General features: G+C 43.5%; 1 protein-coding gene and 1 long non-coding RNA gene across 6 annotated transcripts in view; one reads left to right on the top strand and one right to left on the bottom strand.

The window, feature by feature from the left end:
* Znf608 (zinc finger protein 608) overlaps positions 1-20,759 on the bottom strand; it is a 109,520-nt gene that overhangs the window by 41,664 nt on the left and 47,097 nt on the right. For all 5 annotated transcript variants that reach the window (XM_016006918.3, XM_006988449.3, XM_042264302.2 and 2 more), the window contains one exon: positions 19,741-19,996. In XM_016006918.3, the coding sequence (XP_015862404.3) occupies positions 19,741-19,996 (256 nt within the window). The remainder of the gene's footprint in view (positions 1-19,740; positions 19,997-20,759) is intronic.
* LOC143269589 (uncharacterized) lies at positions 14,770-17,038 on the top strand. The gene is made up of 2 exons (XR_013046100.1): positions 14,770-15,472; positions 16,521-17,038. It is a non-coding gene; the product is annotated as an uncharacterized LOC143269589 (long non-coding RNA).

Genomic DNA, 20,759 nt, shown 5'->3' on the forward strand with positions numbered 1-20,759 from the left:
GGCTGTGATTGCCTCAAGATATGAAAAAGATGAGTGCATTTCTCTTCCAAAACTCCATTAATTCAGAAATGTTCTGTGTCTATCAGTAAAAGAAGCATTTGGTCCTGCTATTCTGTAAACACACAGCCTTCCCAGATCCCAGCAGCACACTTAGATGAAGGAAGAGGAAAAGAATTCCACTCTCCACCCACCGGCCAGAGAGGCCAAGGCTCTAAATCTCCTTGAAGCTGAAAACAAATTAGCAGCTTTGCCTGCACTGACTTGGCCCTGTTAAAAGTGGCTTCTCTTCACTCCTGCGTTCCAAGCCGTGCTCCTCCAAGATAACACTTTTAAGGACATAAAAGCATTTCCTTCAGCTTACTGACTGTCACCTCGATGACCCCCCGACTGACAGAACAGCAAGAGCCTATCACCCTCCCCCACCCCAACCCAATTACCCACTCGGTGCCAGCATGGACTTGAGCAGCGTGGAAGAGCGGTATGGGAAGGAGGAACAGATTTCAGCACCACCATCTAGGTTGGAGAACAAAGTCTTGGGATAAGGTTCATCCACTCAGTATTGGGACTAAGACCTTCCCATATGCTCTACATTGGTGAAGAAGACAGACACCTCTGCCTCAGAGACATCAACGAGATGTTCATATCATCGTTCACAATCTCTACAGTCAAGGAATATAAAGAAAGGTACCCTTTGTTACTCTACAGTGGGTAGACTAAACCGAACAGGACCTTTCTAGACAAATAACAACACTTGAAAATATAAGTAGTTGCACATGCTGTGGTTAAGTGAGCAAAGATGCTCCAAGACACTCCAAACACACCCCAGCCAGGTGTGGTTTTACTAGTGAATGAATACAACACAACAGTGGAACTTGGTTCTCTTCATCACCTCTCTCCCTTGGAGAAAGAAAGGGCTTATGAAAGTGCCCATCTCAACTACAGCTTCATGGAAGGTCAATAAAGAAAAAAGGGAGAGTTTTGCAACAAATACCGAAGAGTTTTTGGGGAAATAGGACAATATCAGTGGTGTGAGCAAGTCTTCTTGTTAAACAAAAATGGAAAAAACAGAGCTCTGGCCAAAATAATGACTGGCAAGGGTCCATAAGGAGGTAGACAGGGTAAGGGCTGCAGAAAGGTCTTTCCAAAAGCCACTGTCTTGCTTTAGATAACCAATAACCAAACAACAACAAAGTTTTAAGTTTTCAAACTTAGAGTCTGTATGAAAACCAAACACGATAGAAGCCACATTTGTGGGGATAACTAGATCTAATAATCCATAATAACAGACTGACCATAACTCCAGCCCATGGCAGTCTGATGCACCAGGACCCCAAGATCCAGGCCATTCTAGGGTATGTGGAAAGGCTTCAGCTTAAAACAAAACAAACAAATAAACAAAAAAACAAATAATAATCTTGAAAAACATTGATTGCTGTGTGTGAGTGATAATTATGATGGCATATCCGAAATCAACTAAAATAATCTCATGGTGGCTACCAGGAATTCTCAGCTAAGGAACTATAGTATGAAGATAACATTGCAGTTAAAAAAGAAAAAGTCAGGAAGATTAAGCTAAGTTTGCATAATGCAGAGAAAACCTTCAGCCTTTAGTTCCCTAGAACTGACAGCAAGAAAGATGGCAGTCAGGGCTGTAGAGAAAGCTTTTCTTGAGAAACTGATAAAAGCAGACTAAAGTTAAAAAACGATCCACAGCCCAGGGGCACTCTGGAAACGAGTCCTCTAGATTCTTTTATTCCCTCCCTCATTGAGTCCCACCAAGGTACACTCCTTAGCAGTTAGCATCGGACATCCAAGAACCCACAGACATTTGAGGAGCTTCACTGCTGAGAAATGGAAAGTCTAAATTAGATACAATCAAAAGAGAAAGAAATTAAAAATAATACTGAGAGAAAAATAAGAAAGGAAAAAAAAAAGTATTTTTGGAGAAGCAAGAAGACCGTTATTCATGAAACTAAAATGAAAGGCTTAAAGGGACAATTCTGGGTTGTTGTTGTTTTTTTAAGGCTTTAGAAATGAAAGATACATGAGAACAGATTTGTCAGTGAAAAGACAATGATAAATTTGGGGAAAAGTCTGCTGAAATCAGAAAATACACAAATACCTATAAACCAGGGTTTTGAGAAAGGAAGGAAAAAGAGGATGTAGCAGGAGGTTCTAAATAAAAGGTCTAAAAAGAGAAGAGAATGTAAATCATAGCCACTCCATCACAGTCTGTCTTACACAGTCTCTAAAAGGAAGCCGATTCCAGGCAGAGGCCCAAGCTTAGCACTACAGATTTTAAAAGGACTCACGACAAAGGATGTCAACAAGATATGTCAGAATGCTCTAGACAAAAGATGAAGGCTTTGGGGACAAGACAAGGATCAGATACAAGACCTCAAGTTGGGGTGGCATCACACATCTCACACACAACACAGGGGAGCTCAGAGCAGTGAGGTACCACCTTCCAAGGCCTGAAGTCAAGCAACTCCCAATCAGCTCTGGAGCTGGCACAGCATTAACTAAGTGTCAGGGTAGAAGGAACACATTGGTAGGCCTTCAGGATTTCATGACTTTTACTTCCCATGAACATGACTGGAAGACAATTAAGGTTAAGGGCAGACTAAGAGGAGAGGACATGCAACGTAACAGGTGACGTCATCTTCAGCAAGCTGTAACATAGCAACCTCAGATTTGTGTAGACATGAATAATGCTCTTGTAATCAGTCCAGACTGGAGCAGGTCAGAAGACTGGGGGAAACTAGTCCAGGATGTAAACTGTGTGGGATACTTGATGCCTTTCCATGTAATGAGAGGCAATTTCATTCTGGCAGGATAATGGATGGTAAATTAGTGATGGACTCAGAGAACACTAAGCAAACAAAATAAAAATCAAATATTAACTCCAGGGAGAAAGGTAGATGAGAAAGAAAGGTAATCACCGTACAGTGCTATGCTGTGGGTAGTATTCATAACCATAATAATGTAAACATTCCCAGCAGAAAACTACTTGTGGTAGGCAGCCTCTACAGTGGTCCCTAATTCAACCACTTCTTAGTATTCATATTCTGCTTGAAGTGAGTACAGTTATCAGGTCTAGCATTAAGTTATACAAAAGGATGGATTCTATTTGGAACTTTATATCCACTTATCTGTCGGTCTGTCTATCTATCTATCTATCTACCTGTCCATATATCTATCCGTCCATCCATCCATCCATCCATCCATCCATCCATCCATCCATCCATCCATCCATCCATCCATCCATCCATCCATCTTCATGGAGAAGCAAGCTGCCATGATGTGAGTGGTCCTATGGAGAGGTTCATGTTACGGCCTTTGGCCTAGCAGCCCACAACAGATTAAAGCTTGCCAACAACCACATAAGTGAGCTCAAAAGGGAGTCCTTCGTGTTCCGCCAATTCATCGGCCAACAGGAGCACAGCTACAGCTTGACGGAAGGAAACCCCAGGAGATAGTTTGGCCAGGAGCAACCAGCGATGTTGCTTTCACATTCCACATTCCTGACCCAAGGAAACTGTGACATAATATATGTTTGTTATTCTAAGGCTCCATGTTTCAGAATAATTTGTCAAACAGCAATGGGGAGCTCATAACTCATAATTATATTGGGAGTATGGGTGGGGTAAAATATATTTGTGTTGGAGGGTAAGAGAGATTAGTCATTATGTTTCCAAATAAGAAGTTCTGTAAAACACCCAAATCAGAGGAAAATTCAAGAAATGTTTACAGAGAGAGGGGAGGGGGGATGTCACCTAAGAGTTCAGAGTATTTAATTGCCTCTGAAGAGCAGAAATTGGGTAAAAGGAAAATCGGGATATGAAACCACTGCTTTTTTAATCGGCCTATAAAAAAAATCTGTGGCCTTTTGAACTAATGTGTGTATCTGTGTGCATGTGTACGTGTGTGAGCATGTGTGTAACTTGGATAGAAGTTAGAAAGTAAGTGAAGCTACACTCACATGCTCACTGTCCTGTTAACATAACATCTCTGTTTCACAGTGGTGCTTGCACAGGTCCATTAGGCCAGCAGCTTCAGGACCTGCCAGGGAAGCGGTCTTGGCCCAGGACAGCTTGTCAGAGGAGCTCTTCCTCAAAGGGAGTGAGCCACAGAATTCCCCTTTCCTGGAGGAGTGCTCATGCTTTGACATGTGGGTTGAGTAAATAAAGAGTCCTAGAAATACCAGTTTATGAAGACTCAAATCAAGCCTACCCATCCAACAGGACTTGGCACTAGCCCAGCGGGTATTTAAGAGTAACGCCGTCGGAGTCATCTGCTAAGCATTCTCTGTAGAACCCTTCAAGTGTGTGATTGCTCTGGCATGAACACCTAAGATCATTACACTCCTTTCCTCCCAGAACTTCGTGTATCCACAGAAGATCATGCACTCCAGCCCACTTCATTTCACACCTGGGGGAAGCCAGGCCCAGGGCCAAGAGAAAACAGCTAAGGATGAAAGTTGAGACTGTAGCCTAGTGCTCACATTTTCTCTCCCTGTGTTCCTCTCCGTGTCTCTCTGTTTCTGTCTCTTTCTCTTTTCTGTGTACCTCAGGTTAGCCTTACACTCGCCATCCTCCGGCCTCAACCTTCCACGTGTTGGGATTGCAAGTATGTGCCACCAAACCCAGCAGTGGGTTCTTGACACCCAAGCCAGAGCTGTTTTCCAGGGCTCCTTTTATTCACTGTGCCTTATTAATGTTCCCAAGTCCCAAGGCAGGTCTGACCCACATCCTGTCCTTTGAGTTATGTAAAATGCAATTAGATGTCAAAGTGAATGGGGCATCAGGTCTACAAAAGCAGGGTAGGCAACAGGAATTCAAAGTATTTCACCAGGCTATTATACACATGGGTATCTATGTAACAAATGGGGACAGGGGAAGAGATCAGCCCCCCAACCTGGTCTTCCAATCCCACCTCCATCTCCCTTTTTTTGAGGCAGGCTATCACACTGTAGCTGCCTTAAAGCTCGCTATGCACTCAAGCTGGTGTCAAACTCATGGCAATCCTCTGGCCTCCGCCTCCCAAAAGCTGAGGTTATAGGTGTGAACCCCCACACCTTGGTTGGCCTCTCCTTTAAAACCAACTTATTATCCTTACCTTAGAGATGTGGCAATTCTGTCACCTTAGTTTCGGTTTATTGTTCTTTGTTTCTTTGTCACTTATTTTTTTTTTCTCTTGGTTTAGCTACCCATCTTTTCTCCAAAAGTGTGTGTCTAGTAGTCAGGACTGAATTACTAAGGACTGTTGAGGATTCTACCATAATGTATTGTCTTTCCTTAAAAAAATATGCTAGATGGAGAGACAGTAGAATATTACAGATGATGAAAGCAAAGACTTTTAAATCAAAAATGTTAAAGATGCTTCCTAAGCTATGGAATCATGCCCCTTTGGGTCTTCACAGACTCCACATTTTATATGAAGTATAAAATGATTCTTCTGTATGATTATCACAGGAGATGAAGACCAAGGACTTGTAGCCAGGTTATCCCTGCCTTCTTACTAGTCACACTTAAAAAAGAGTGAACGAGAGAGAGGGGATTTAAAGAATGAGAAAAAGGAGTCCACAGGTGGGGGGGAGGGGCTCTGCCTGCCTTGGAGGGATTTCCAGGTTTCCATTTTGCACTCTAATCAATGTGATTATGCCTTCCAACAGACCAGGTGTGCCTATTACCCTTTCATCATTCTTCATTAATGACCAGAAGGAAATACAAGAGAGAGTGACATCCAACACCGAACCATAACAAGTTTGGCTGCCAGAATTCATAGTCGAAGAATACAAAATCAGGCGCCCTGACAATCTCGTCTGCAAATTGGTCCTTCTGCTTTGCAAAATCCACCCACGATTCTCCCCCAGTATGCAAAGAGGACCACCTACCCCTTGCTGGCATATCTGCCTTCCCCACAGATCAAGAACAACGTAAAGAGTGATTCTACTGATCACTGTGGTCAGGAGAGGCAACCGTAGGAGGAGAACAGTAATTCCTCATCAGCAAACCCGAAACTGAGCTCCTGGGAAACAGGCTCAGCTGCCAGGCTGACTCGTCCAGGGAATCCAGTGTGGTATAGCCCACCCTCTCCGGGAACTCTGAGGTGGCTTTAGTTGAGCAAGCAGGACAAGTCGATAGTCCCACCCCCACCCCAAGCCATCACTAAAGCTCTGGAACTTTGTGCCTTTCACTTCTTTTAGATCCTGCCCTGACTGCACAACAGGCCATAAATTCCCCATACCGTTTCATACCGCTTTATTTTCTTCAGCGTGAGAAAATAAAGATGGGGACTCTAAATCAGTCTCCAAGACTCAACAATTGCATCCGACACATGATCTGCTTCGTTGACATTCCATACTTAGCAAACCTGCTGCTTGCAAGAAACTACAGGCTCAGGGGGACTGGCCCAGCTCATGGCATTTATTTCAAGAAGATATTTAATCCCCACGCTAGACATAAAATAAGATCTCCTGGAAGTTATCCACTTGGGGAATTCTCCAGTAACTGACTGGGGGTTTGAGGCAACCCTCTCCTCCTAAAACTTACTAGAGATTCATGTTAGTCCATATAATTTTAAGTAGCTCACAACATTCTGTTTCTTTGAAAATGGATCCCTTATTCTCCAAGTCCGATTAGGTTTATTTGTCCCGTCATCGATTTGAGACTAAAAACAAAAACAAAAACCTCCCCAGCAAATGCATGGCCTTCCCGTCTTCCTACCAAGCAGGGGTGCTACAGCGAGTTCACTGTGGCTCTGGTCCTTCCCAGTGAAGAGGATTCTGAGTCTGTACTTGAGTACTCAAAATGTGTATTGAAAACATGACACCTCTCACACAACCACATTGCTACAGCTACCTTGGCGACAGGCTCACAGTGCTCCAAACCAAGATGGCGGGGTCTGAGTCTGTTTCCACCCAGCTTGAGTACCTACTCCCAAACAGCTGTTAGGACAAGAAATCATTCTGTTTCATGTACAGGAGAGGTGCTGGTAAGATGTCACTCCGTTCACGCGTGGTCTGGAGTGGGTTTGCTTTCCTATTCTGAAAAGTGACCGTGTCTCCTCAGGAAGCTAAGAAACGGGGGGGGGGGGGGGGGGGGCGGCAAGCTGGCCTCCGCTGCTGCTCCAGTAAAGTAAGGTATGTGAAATGTTCACAGCCGGCTCATTTGACCTGAGTGACTTCAAAAGTTGTCTGTCCATGTAGATGTCATATCTACACGGCAAAACCCAGACCGTACATGGGCGTCTCTGAGGAGCTGGCAGGATCCAAGGCTCCTGCCCACCAGAACATGTGGTGCTCCCTCTTTGCTGAAAGGAAAATGGATGGATGTTTTGATTTTTCTTGTTATGAAGCACATAGCCGAAAACTACATTTGGGCTATTTTGTAAAAATATTTAGTGAATATTAAATTTAAAAAAACATTCCTCTCTATAAGCCAAACTGAGCTTCCATGTATCAGCCAAAACCTTAACAGACAGGAAAGTGTTTATTTGCTTTTTGGCAGTTTTTAAAAACTAGTTATATCCAGCTACATGCTCACAACCAGAGAAGACCAATTACTTTACTCAGGAACTAGAGATTCTGAAAAAAAATATATATATACTGCCAATAGTCCCATTATTGTTTTGCTGCTCTGTAGAATAACTCTTACAACAGGGATCTTCCCTCCAAGGCTTGGGGACCATCACTGGGGGCTGGGGAAATTGTAAGATCCAGAGGTCGGGAAGAATTGGGGCAAAAAAAAAAAAAAAAGTATCTTCTGGAAATGACAGAGCTACTATTCTCATGAACTTCCAGCAGCTGTGATTTCCTGAACCAGACCTCTACAAAATCAAGCCAGTCAACAGTCATCTAGGAGAGGTATGGGCACATAAACATCCATCCCTATCTGAAGGGCTATTTATAGCTGAGGGGGAGAAGAGTCAGCATTTTTTAAGGGTGTGGCCCCCAGTGGGTGATCATGCCCCAAGGGATGGTTGGTACCCACGAGTCTATGAGCAGTACAAAATGGACTCAGTGGGTTTTCAGAAAGAAAGAAGGGCTGGGGAGAGAGAGAAAGAGGAGAAGACATAAAGTTGGAAGGGGTAATCTGGGGGGAGTCGGGGGTGAATATGCTCAAAAGGCATTGCATGCATGTATGAAATTGTCAAAGAAGTAACTGAAATATTATATGTAAAAAGAATGAGTTTTGTTATGGGAGCCTTCCACGTGAAGGACATGAGACTAATTAGAAGGAGAGCTTCATGCATATGTGCTAGTTTTCTCATTGTAACAAAATACCCAAAGGAAGCCACATAAACAAGACTGATTCGTTTTGACTCACGGATTCAGAGGAGTTCAGTCCATCGCAGCAAGGAAGGCCTGATAGCATTCACAGCAGTGAGAGCATGTGGCCCCCTCGCAGGAAGTAGAACATTAAACAAAAACTGTGGGCAGGCATAGCCTTCAAAGTCTTGTGCCTAGCGACTAACACCTACCAGCTACATCCATCCCACAGGTTCTGTAACTTACCCAAATGGCACCGCCATCTGGGAACCAAATACTCCAAGTGTAAGCCTGACAGAGGGGCATGGCAGATTCATACATGAACAATAAGAATCTCTCCAGACCAAAGCCCTGAAGGACAAAGACACAACAGACACCAAGTGCGTCCTGTGTCACCTTTCTAACATCCAGATAATGAAATGCCACCAAAGGGCCTCAGATTCTTATTGAGTCGGAAGGGTTAATTATGAATATATATATATATGAGCATACATATGACTGCTCAGTTTAGCATTCAGTTATAAGAAATTACCAAATGAGCAATCAGGGTTTTGCTTACCTCACCGCACTTTTTATCTGCCCCTCTCTTGAGTCTCCTGAATGCATGATGTCAGACCCTGCTAGATATTCTGCAATTGTGCCCACGAGCCTAATTCCTGCAATTTTCTTTGCTGAGAACAGCTATCTGGAACCTATGATTTGCCTTCTCCCACATTACAGTATATTTTCCCTTTGCCAAGGAAATACCAGCCAAGCTTCTTTTTGAACAGGAAGGCTGGAGAAGGGCATATGGGAGTTCTTTGGTCGACATTACTGTTAAAAAGTACCCTGAAAGTCCCACTTGCCAAGAGGGGAGAGACTATGGGAGGAAGCATAGGAGGCAGGCAGAGCGACAAGGCAGGGCTTGGATGTGTCAGAGAGAAATCTGCACTGCTTGAATATGCCAAGTGACAAATTGTGCACCATAAACAGGTTATGACACTCAAAGGGTTTTCTATGAATGTCCTGTCCTCACTTCTTCCCGTCTCCGAGGAAACAGAGCTGAACAGAGAGACACTGGGGAGACAAGCCTAAGTGGCTGCGATTCAGGGGGACTGGGGATTACATTAATATTTCCCTGCTGTGGGTCTGAATCTCTGGTGTTTAAAAGACTCTTTTAACTGCTTCACTTTTCTTGGGGGATAGGATACTACAAATGCCATTCCAGACACCAGTGGAGGCCAAAGCCAAACATTTCTATGATGGAGAGCAAAGGCCTCCACTGAGGCGGTGGCCAGAGAGCCTGGACATCAGCACCACAACCTAGACAAAGAACTTGGAGCTCGATTCCATGTGTTATTAAAATGAAGGTGGTTCCAAAGCTAGGTAGAGTGAGGAAAGCACCCACATCCTTCCATCTAGGATGTACACACTGGTCCAGTCCCTTCCAGGAAGGTGTTAAACCATGTGTCCTAGTGTATATTACAAATGTTTGTTTTCATAGACTTAGCAATCAGGTTCTTGAAAACTGATACCAGCACTGCAATTCCAAACACACAAACCAAACAAGCAACTCTCTTTACCTAAAGATATACCATCCTGTGAACTTATTCAAAACTTGAAAGCAATGTGAGTAAGCACTGAAGAAATTTTAATTAAACCAATTCTATCCATTCCATAGAATATGCCTTACCCACGAAAAATGCTTCTTAGAAAGGTAAGTACCTTCCTTTTACAGTGTAGCACAGATTCAAATTCATGATTCTCTTGCTCCAGCCTCTCAAGCGCTGAGGTGATAACAGTCATGCTCTACCATTGCCAGCTTCAAAAGTGCTCTAATAACAGCAGAATATCTCACAAGCTCGAGAGAGTGTAAGAGCCAGAGGATCAGGAAATCTGCTGTAAGATTATGTCTCCTAGAAAAGACAGAATCTACCCTCAAGATACCGCAACAATATGGCCAGCTAAACAAGACCCGCACAAGTACAACACCCAGCTGGCCCTACACCTAAACAAAGAACAGGGAAATTAGTCTTTTACTTTATTTTATTTATTAACAAGGTTTTTCTGTATAGCCCTGGCTATCCTGGAACTCACTCTGTAGGCAAGGCTACCCTTGAACTCACAGAGATACACCTGCCTCTACCTCCTAAATGCTAGGATTAAAGGCATGTGCCACCACCACCTGGCTGAGAATTAGTCTTTAAAAAAAATGTTTAAATAATTTTAAAAAGAAAATAATAAAAAAGGATTTTATAAACACACACACACACATATACCTATTTTGGGTTTTTCATGACAGAGATTCTCTGTGTAGTTCTGGCTATTCTGGAGCTCGCTCTGTAGACCAGGCTGGCCTTGAACTCAGAGATCTGCCTGTCTCTGTCTCCTGAGTGCTGGGATTAAAGGTGTCTGCCACCATGCCCAGCTGTATGTAACGAGAAAGAAGAAAGAAAGGAGAGAAGGCAACATTGAACGTAACTATGTAGAACTACTAAGTGATGGCGCCAAGGCACAGGACACAGAGGCAGTCACTCTCCCATATCTCAGGAATAAGCAAGTGGAATTTAACACTTCAAACGTACGATTGTCAAGGTGACTCAGCAGGTAAAGATGCTTGCCACCAGCCCTGACGGCCTGAATTTCACCCTTGAGTCTCACACTGTGGAAGAAGAGAACTGAATCCTACATATTGTCTTCTGAACTCCACACGTACACCATGGCACTCCTGTGAGCTCACTAAATGTGAATGCATGTACATGCTCACTCAACAAATTTAAGAAACTCTTTTTAAAAGATTACACTTAAAACATGCCATTTCCATTAGCATCACAAAACATGAAATAATTCTAACTGAACGTGTACGATATCTACGTAAGGGAAACTATAAAATTTGATTAAAGCAATCCAAGAATTAAGTAAATGAAGATATCACATTTGGAGAATGACTTGATATAGTCAAAATATTAATTCCTCCCACTTCATGTGTAGATTTAGGGCAATCCAAACCCCAGGAAGTCATTTAATAGAGCCTGGCAAACTAATTCTATTGTTACCATGGAGAGACAAGGAGCCAAAAAACAGCCAACACAAAGCCGAAGAAGAACAAAGCTGTGAGCCACAGTGGTGTGACCTCAAAGACCACTTTAGAATATTCAGAACAGTGGTTCTCAACCTTCCACACACTGCCACCACTCTTTAACACAGTTCCTCGCATTGTGCCAATCCCCAGCCCTAAAATTATTTTCCTTACTACTTTGTAACTGTAAGTTTGCTACTATTATGAATCATACTGTAAATGTCTGTGTTTTCCAATGGTCTTGGGCAACCACTGTGAAAGGGTCATTCAACCCCCTCAAGGGGTCATGACCTACAGGTTGAGAACCACTGCTCTATAGTATAGCTGTAGTCATCAAGACTGTGGTTCGGGCAGAAAAGAATCAAGGTATTCCAACAGAACAGCACCCAGGCATGGACACATGTTAATATAGTGAACTGATCTTTGACAAAGGTGCAAAGGCAACAGATTTAGGAAGGTTCTACATCAGCTGGGTATAAAAAAAACACCTAGCCGCAAACCTTACACCCTTCACAACGTTTATTCTATATGGACTGCAGACCTCAACATACGTGCAAAACTATAAAACTGAAAGATAGCACAGAAGAAAATCTGGACGAAGTTGACAAGGGTTGGGGGAGGAGAGAGGGAGAAAACCATCATAAGAATAAAAGACAAGCTATGGACTGGCAGAAAGTATTTTTTTTTTTATCTAAAATAGGCAAAGAGCTCTTCAAATCCAACCAACAATGAAGTATTTGTAGAGCTATATTTTATTGTCTAAACCAAACATCATTCAAAAATAGCATATTCCTGGCTTGAGGCTCCACTACTCCAACTTACACAGGTTTTTAGCCTGCCTTACCTTGTTCCATGAATTTATCCAACAGTCAACAAATACGTCTGTTTGGGCTTGCTCTATGCCAGGCGTAGAGGGCACCGAGGAAACAGATGACTCACACTTAAACAGCTCTCGGGACAGCGGGGCCGCAAAGGACAGTGTGTGCACACCAACCCGGCTGAAGTTTGAGGACAACTGCCAAAGCAGACTCGTGAACTACACAGGAACTCTTCCTTCACACTTCACATTATGCCTGCAGTTACCACACCACATTTGCTCCCTCTACCCACCCTGCATCTTGGGGAAGACACGAGAACTCTGATGGGAGGAAAGCAGGTATCCGGAAGGCAGGAGTGTTGTGAAGAATAAGGTCTCTACGTCCAGCTGCAGTGAGTTCGAATTTAGACTCACTTGTGCAGGTGTGCTGCCCGACACAGGTGACCTGAGTCCCATGCCTCCATTAGAACAGAGATGGAGATGGGGAGCTTGCTTTCGCTGAAATGAAACCAGTGCCTGATAAACACCCGGGCACAAAGCAAGGGCTTGCCAAATCAACCCTTTGTCATAGCCCAAACCCCGCATGTTTACCCATAAACCAGCAAAGAATCAAGAACAAACATGAGAAAGTCATTTTGAGAGGAGAATAGTCCTGGGTTTCATTTGGAGTGATGAAAAACTTATTTGAAATTAATTGTAATGATGAGTGCCTAACTGTAAATGCAGTGAAAAGCCAATGGATCATACATACACTTTCAATGGACAGATTGCATGTTAAGTGAATTATATTTCAATAAAGCTACGAAAAGTGTAAGAAAAAAATCAATGAAATGCTTGAATCTATGTGTATAGATGGGTCAGTAGCTATTCTTTGCAAATAGTGAGATCGTTTCCATCTTGCAATTATAAATGTATCTTCAGTTTGAAGTCACTGTAACGAAGACTCTTGGAATTTCTTTATAAATTCCTCCATTCAGGGAAAAAAGTATGCCAGTTACACACACACACACACACACACACACACACACACTTGCGTGCTTGCACATGCTTTCATCTTTTCTCACATCTAAGTCCTAAGAAAAATTGACTTTTGAATGCTTGAAGTCCTGTATTCAAATATAGAAGTTTGTCTTTGAGATAAAGCAACAAAAAAGGTTTCTAAGTGTCTTTTCTAAAGTGAGTTCAAGGCTTCTGCTCCATTACTTAACACCTGATGTCATCACCAAAGGATGGAGAATCAAGCATTAAACGTTTGTCTTAACCCATGAAGCCAAGTCCTACTTGAAAGCAGCATGTTATTCCCATTGGTAAGAGGAAAGTGACAGTATTGACTTCCCAACAAAACACACAGCCCTGATCCCTCCTCGTGCCCACTTTGTGCACGTTACTCCATCAGAAAAGCGCGTGTGCACGTCACAGGGTTCTGTCATTATAAATCTTTTGTTTGTTGGTTTTCCTTTTTTTGAGTCAGGGTTTCTCTTTGTAACCCTGGCTGTCCTAGAACTCACTCTGTAGCCCAGGCTCACCTCAAATTTACAAAGACTCACCTGCCTCTGCTTCCTGAGTGCTGGGATGTAGGGCCCTGGCCCCCCATTTTGGGTAGCTGTTGCCAGTGGAGCGGGCGGTACCCCGACACTGGGATTAAAGGCGTGAGCCACCACCGTTTGGTTTACAAATCTCTTCTTCTTTTAGAGATGCTGGATCCACGCTGCGGTTCACACCTGAAACTCCAGCGAAAGCCGGAGTTAAGGAGCTCAGTTGAAGCAGGAGGATGGCTTGTTCCTGGGACGACTTAGTAAAACTATCTCAAAAGCAAAACGGAACAACAACCCCGCCCTCAGAATAAGAAGAGGTAGCGTTCGGTGAACACTTGCATTGGTTTTTGACGTGGGTTTCCCTTCTGTGTGAATATGCACTGTGGAAGAGACAACCTTTGCTCTGCTCTGCTGCCAGTGATGGTGGTTTTCGAGGGACCATCTGTACTCTCTCATTGGCAGCCTTCCTTGTAAACTGAGCAAGAAAGACTATGGAAAAGTTCATACCCAGTGCAGGCAGTTGTACTAATTAATAGCCCTTTCAGCCCCTCAATACCTCTGTGGGGTTCTACAGAGGATCGAGGCTAGACCCTTTCTCTTACCAACACAGTAATTAAACAATTATTTCTTTTTGACAAACATATGAACTGATAAACCTCAACTGAGCACTGGTCACTAGCTCCAGCCACCGTTTATCTCCACGTTTGCTGTGACTGTGTGGTTATTAGTGATGGGGGAGGATAATGAAGCATGTGAGTCAACAATGTCATTTCACGCCCCTGGGGATCCCAGTCAAAATTTTTAACGACACAGCTCTCAATCAACAGTTTCTCACTCAGCAAAGCGCCACACAAACTCCAATGCTCAGTCACAGAAAACACGGCATAAGCCTGGATTAGCATGTAATCTCTTCTCAAATTAATCAGAAGTTTAAAAGAAATGTTCTGTTTGAAGTAGTGGGATCAGGAAAGAAAGACAGCAGGACAGGATCATAAGGCTGTATTTTAGGCTAGCCTCAGTTATGAGATCATTTGCCTTTTAGGGAAGTGATCTTGAAACTCCCTACACTGCGTATTTATAACTTTGGAAATGCAAGAGAAACAGAGTTTAAGAACATCTCTAGTGGTGTTAAAAGAGTGATTTATTTCTCCAGTTAATTACCTTTTAAAACCATCATTTCCTAAGTCTTCATCTTTTTTCCCCCTTTTCTTCTTCTTCTTTTTTTAAACTTGGAAACCAAAGGCACAGAACACCGGGTGAAGAAGTTCCTATGTGGCATTCTTCCCTTCGACACGATTCTGCCTCACTACAATCGTACTGACTGCACCACTGGCATTCCACTGTCTCCTAGGAAATCTCCCACTGATGATCTAAGCAAGGTTTGTCTGTTTGCTTGTTTGTAGACAGGGTCTCCCTGGAGCCCAAGCTGGCCTCAAGCTCAGATTTGTTCTGTCTCCTGAGTGCTGGAGCTACAAGTGAGATCCATTTTCTCCAGGATATATGCTACATTAACGTTACTACTAGTTTCTGGACTATTTCGAAATTAATTCAGCAGAAACTACAAAGAAATAAACCTGTTGTGCCTGGCTCGTTTGAAAACTCAACAGTAAGGTGCCTCCCACCATTTTAGGAAGAGTGGTATCAATCGGTAGTTCCTGAAGGCTGTGGCTCAAATCCTCTGTGGTTCATCTGGATGGATGTTCAAGGCTCCCACCTTCCCTCACAAGTAACTGAACAACTATGCTCCCCCGCCATACTTGAACATCTTTGTAGGTCTTATCAGCTGTCAGGTAAAGAATGGTAAAGAATGGGAACTTGAGACAATAAATATATGTGACTCCCTTAGAGAGAAAAGATCAAGGAGCTTGCACGGGACCTAGTGTTCTTCCTTTTCTCCCCACTCCTCACTATCCCCTACCCCTCCAATCACCTTTGGAATATTAAAACACCAGTAGCAGGTCATCAACCAAACCAGGCCAATGCCCAAACCCACGCCGACTCAGACTGACTCGGTGCCTAGGGTGGTACCTGGGCATCTGACGGTTTTAAAAGCCATCCCTAATTGGGTGAGTCAATAGCATGGTGCTGAGAACTCATGCTCTGTTCTCCTGTGGGTGTTCAAGAGGCCATCGTTGGCAAATGCCAGTTTTCTTTTCTCTAAGGAGCTTTACTCAGTTAAGCATTAGGACACTAAAGCGGACAGTGGATATACATGAACAAGTCTTTTCTCTCACATATGGCCACCCGCCACAAAAAGGCCCAATAAGAAATGTAATTGAGGGGATGGAGAGCTGGTTCAGCAGTCACAAATTCAATTCCCACCACACCCTGTGCCCTGCGGCTCACAACCACCTGTAACTCCAGCTCTAGGGATCCAAACCCTCCTCTGGCTTCCTCAGACACCTGTACTCATGTACACATACCCAGAGAGGCACTCATACACATAAAACTAAAAATAAACAATAATTGTTGACCCCCCCCCCCCGCGCGACTTCAATACAAATGCAAAAGAAAACACATTCAAGACTCCTAAAGCCAAGTTCAACACATGTATTTACACAGTGCTGAATTCACCAATTCCAAATCGCCCCCCCAACACTTCTTAAGATCAAATTTTCAAACAAACTCTTATATTTGAGGCATGTGTGTCCCAAATGTCATGGGTGAAATGCTATGGAGATTCTTCCAACATCTGTGAGTAATTTCGTACAATTCATCATTGTTCCTAAACATTCACCTTAAAGAAGGAAGATCAGAGTAGGGTAAGCAAACATGCACATGTAGTAATAGTTTTTCTCTTCTGTTAAGCATATTCTAAAGCCAGCTAATTTTTTCCAGAGGCAACTTTACTATTAACACTTTATTCCTGAGCACAACTGGGTTCTTGAACAACCAGAAGTTCATGACGGGCAGTAACAAGGAGAGCAAAGACCGACTAAAGGAAACTGACTCTAATGAGGGCTTCCTAGAACAAGAGGCAACGAAGTCCTTTACCCAACGTCAGGTCCCAGGCTCCCTATCCTGTCGCCACTCCAAGAGGATGCAAGAATATCCACTATCCCCTGGAGACAGTAACTATGAATTCTGGATATATGCACATGCATATACAGCCTCCACACATGTGACTGAACTATCAAATTAAATTTCGGAAAAACACTACTGGTTACAGTAGCAATGGAGAGATTTGACTCAACTCAGCTCACAGGCACCTGTCAGTTTTCTAAGTGTGGGGACAAGCAGCTTTTCCTTTAGTGAAACCTCATTGGACAAATTATTGTATGTTGCTTTGCCCTCCCCTTTCCTCAAAACCATCTTTTTCCCCCCTCTCTCTGCAAAAATAATTGGCTCCAAATGTCTTTGTTCTGTGGCTCTCTTTGTTTTTCCTGAAAAGGAGAAATTAATAGTCAATTGAGTTTAATTTTTAAATTGGTGCCAAGGCCTTAAGCACACAGTACCAGGAAAGACATGAAAAAGTAAATGCCCTCTTCTTGAAAATGAGCGTGTATTAAATACATGTCTTAGGACCCAGGCCTTCATAAAAATAAATTCTTTGATTCTACATAGGTCGGAAATTTAGCTTATTCAGCAAGAATAACCTTATGAATGGCTCTGGCTCCTTACGTCACCACAGTGAACAACTGCACATGCCATGTCCTTGCACACGTGAGGTAGCAAGCAGATGGGCCTTGGCCATGGTCGGCTACTATGCCTTGCTTCTTATAGCTGTGAGTTGGGGCAGAGACACCCATAGATACGGCTGGGTGGAAACAGAAACCCAGCTAGAGCAAAATCTGGAAACCACCAGGCACAGGGACATGTGCTTGGAATCCCAACAGTCAGAAGGCAGAGGCAGGTGGATCATGAGTTCAGTGCCAGCCTCCAATACAGAGTGAAACTCTCTCAAAAACAGATTCTTTGTTTCAAATCAAAAACCATTTGTTAGAGGCCAGGGTGGAAGTGGTAAGGCTTTATTTATGTATTATCAAAACAATTATCTTCAAGCTCCTTTAAACGTGGGGCCAGACTATCAGAATTCTACTTCAATTCACAGACTGCTTTGGCTTTTAATCGCTAGCTCTCCAGCCCCCTGCTCTATATAATCCACTGTTATTAGAGGCCAAGGTTAAAAGTCAAAACTAAACAGACCTCTAGGCAAACTGAAAAATAACCCAAACTGTCCCAGAAAGCTATGGCTAATTTTGTAATAGCTACCACCCAGTGAGATTACAGGGCAGGAAGCCTGTCCTATGCCACACTTCCATAAATAAAATCATGACAAACAATAAACCCATTAGCAACCAAGAAGACAGCATCTCACTTTAATGGGTGAATTTTCCAGGAAATCTCCATTTCGAGTTTAAGGAAGTCAACCCCTATTTTCTCTAAATCCTCCCCCCCGCCATGTTGCTGAAAATCTTTATGTAACTAATTAACTGTGATGTTGTTAATGTCTCAATTCTCTTTCTACAAAAAGAGGGGTCAGCCTGAACCCCTTCCCCACCACGTCTGCTCTACAGGAAGAACCCTAGGAAGGAAAGCTGTACAACCTGAGGAGTGTGGGGGCCACACAGAGACTGGCCTTGGCCTTGGCAGTGGGTCCCGAATGAACAGACAAGATAAGAAACGTGTATATCTACGTGGCCTCACGTCACACTTCATGCCCCCATATTCTCATGGTATTGTCCTAATCAGCTTTCCAGAGGGGAGACAAACCCAACAAACTAAAACTTCACAGATGGAGAAGATTTAAAAAAAAAAAGTCCATCTAAATTTTAGGTATCACTTCTACTTAAACAAACAAGAACTAACTCCATGGCTGCTATTTTTATTCCCCTTTACTATCTAGTTAATTCTTTTTCTTCATTATTGGCACTAGCTGCAATCTTTGTTTTTAATTATTAAGAAATGGGCCATACAAGAGTGCGCATCATAATCTTTGTTTTTTCTTTCTTGAAACAGCCAGAAATAAAATAATTTTTTTTCCTGTCCATCAGTAAACCCCTCCTAGGGGCACACCCAAGCCTCCCGGGCACATAACCAATCTTCTTCCTTTGGGTTTTGCATCCTCAATCTTCCCCCATAGCAAATCCAACTAATAATTGAGTCTCCACCCATTCTTGTCTCAGCTTTGTCCCGACCCTTCTCACAGATGCCATCCCTGGCCCTTGCCCTTGACCAAGCTAGCTTAAAGGGGAGAGAGAGGTCCCCGTGCTCATTGCCTACTGCTCCTCTTGGAACAACTAGTGTGTTCCCTCCAACTCCTCGCCTGCTTTTCTCAATGTACTTGGAGCTGGCTGCTATCAGTCTCTGGGAGTTGCTTTTCAGTCTCTTCTGGCTTGTTAATGATGCATGCCACTTGAAACACTCCACACGCCATGTGCCCCAAGACATGGCAACTTGATCTGGACCAACTCTCTGCATGGCTGGTACTCTGACTTATATTCCCAATGGCGGTGATCGATGGATCCCGTTTCCCCGGGCGGTGTTTCCCCGGTGACTAATGGGATGCATTTGCCAAACGGCTTGCTGAGTTAAGGGGCAGGAAAGGTTCTGTCTGGAGACGGAGGAGAGATGACTGGCTAACCGGGCCTTAAACCTTTAACCTTAGCTTCATTAGCTCTGAGCACCAACCAGCCTCAGCTACATCGCGACGATGGCCCTGGCTATGCACGAGGGGACCGTTAGGTCCAGAAGGTAGGTACATAGAAGACTCGGCAGAAAGAAGACAAATGGGCTGGCCCACCACAAATAAAATGAACTTGAGCTCTGTCTCGCTGATACCTTTTAGGAGAAAGCTGCTCCTGACCCCGCTTCTCACAGATTCTCCATGTTAGCCCTCTGTACGGAGAAGCATTTTAAGGCTCTGACATATCTTGAAGGTGAACACAACCAGGAACGCGCCAGTTCAAGCATCGTCATGTAAACCAGGTCAGCGAGCCTACAGAGAACCTTTTTGCCCTCTCAAAGCACAACGCAAATAAATCCCCCTCACAGGTGGACAGAGATACATCATGGAGAAGAGGGCAGAGGGAGATAAGTAGAAATAAATGATATTTACCTTCTTCTGTTTCATGCCACACGATCCCTTCCAAATTGACACTGGTCCCAGGTTCACAGGGCCCGAGACACTCTGGCTCTGTCACTACTCCGACTTCACACGTATTGACACCCACGGACCGGGTCCGAACCAAAAGCTGTTCGACGGGTGCTGCAATATTGGATGAAGATGGGGAAAAGTAGGAGGGCAGAATCTGAGGTGCGAGACTGCTGGCAATCGGCGGCGGTGGTGCCGGCACTGTAAACAGGGGGTCAACCTGAAAGACAGACAGGCTTACTGCAGGGGTGATGCATTCTGGGAGTTCTCTTGTAATGCAATCTGCTTACATGGCTTCTAGAACAGGTCATTATGCTACATTCCATTTGCAATTATCACTGAGTGCTTTCGTGGTGTCAAAATATAAGCAGAACCGAAATGAGCAATTTGTGTTTTCCGGTCCAAGGAGGTGACGAGGAGGGGCCCTAGCTTCCTGAAGGAGAAGCAGGCCTTCTAAATTCACCAATGGACAGTCTTTCAGTCTCTGGAGACGTGAATGGAAATGCGTTGTAAAATTAACACTATTTCCCACTCATACAGAAACCTCATTTTCGAAATTATTACATTATCTAAAGGAGAAACTGATAAATACTAATAAAAAACAATATCTGTGTTATTGGACATTTAAATAAAGGAGATGGACTACAATTGTTCTCAGAGTACTTTATAAACCATAATGAATTAAATCACTACTAAAATATATTAACTTACTCTGCTGAATCTATAAAATTTATAACTTGATTATACACACTGAAGCATGTAAGCTGAATATTAGCCTGTGTTAAGAACCAGTTCCTAATTAAGTGTTCCAGCGTGAAGTTTAGCAGGAATTCATAAAGAGGATAAATACATGTGTGTGCCTGGCATCCACACAACCAACCTGGGCCTCTCCACCTACAGAGCCTTCAGTGATTCACCTTATCGAGACGACCGAGGAGCTCCACCAAGGCTGGGGAGCCCCACCCCCACCCCCCAATCCAAAG

This window comes from Peromyscus maniculatus, chromosome 19 (assembly GCF_049852395.1).
Source record: "Peromyscus maniculatus bairdii isolate BWxNUB_F1_BW_parent chromosome 19, HU_Pman_BW_mat_3.1, whole genome shotgun sequence".
Lineage (NCBI taxonomy): Eukaryota > Metazoa > Chordata > Mammalia > Rodentia > Cricetidae > Peromyscus > Peromyscus maniculatus.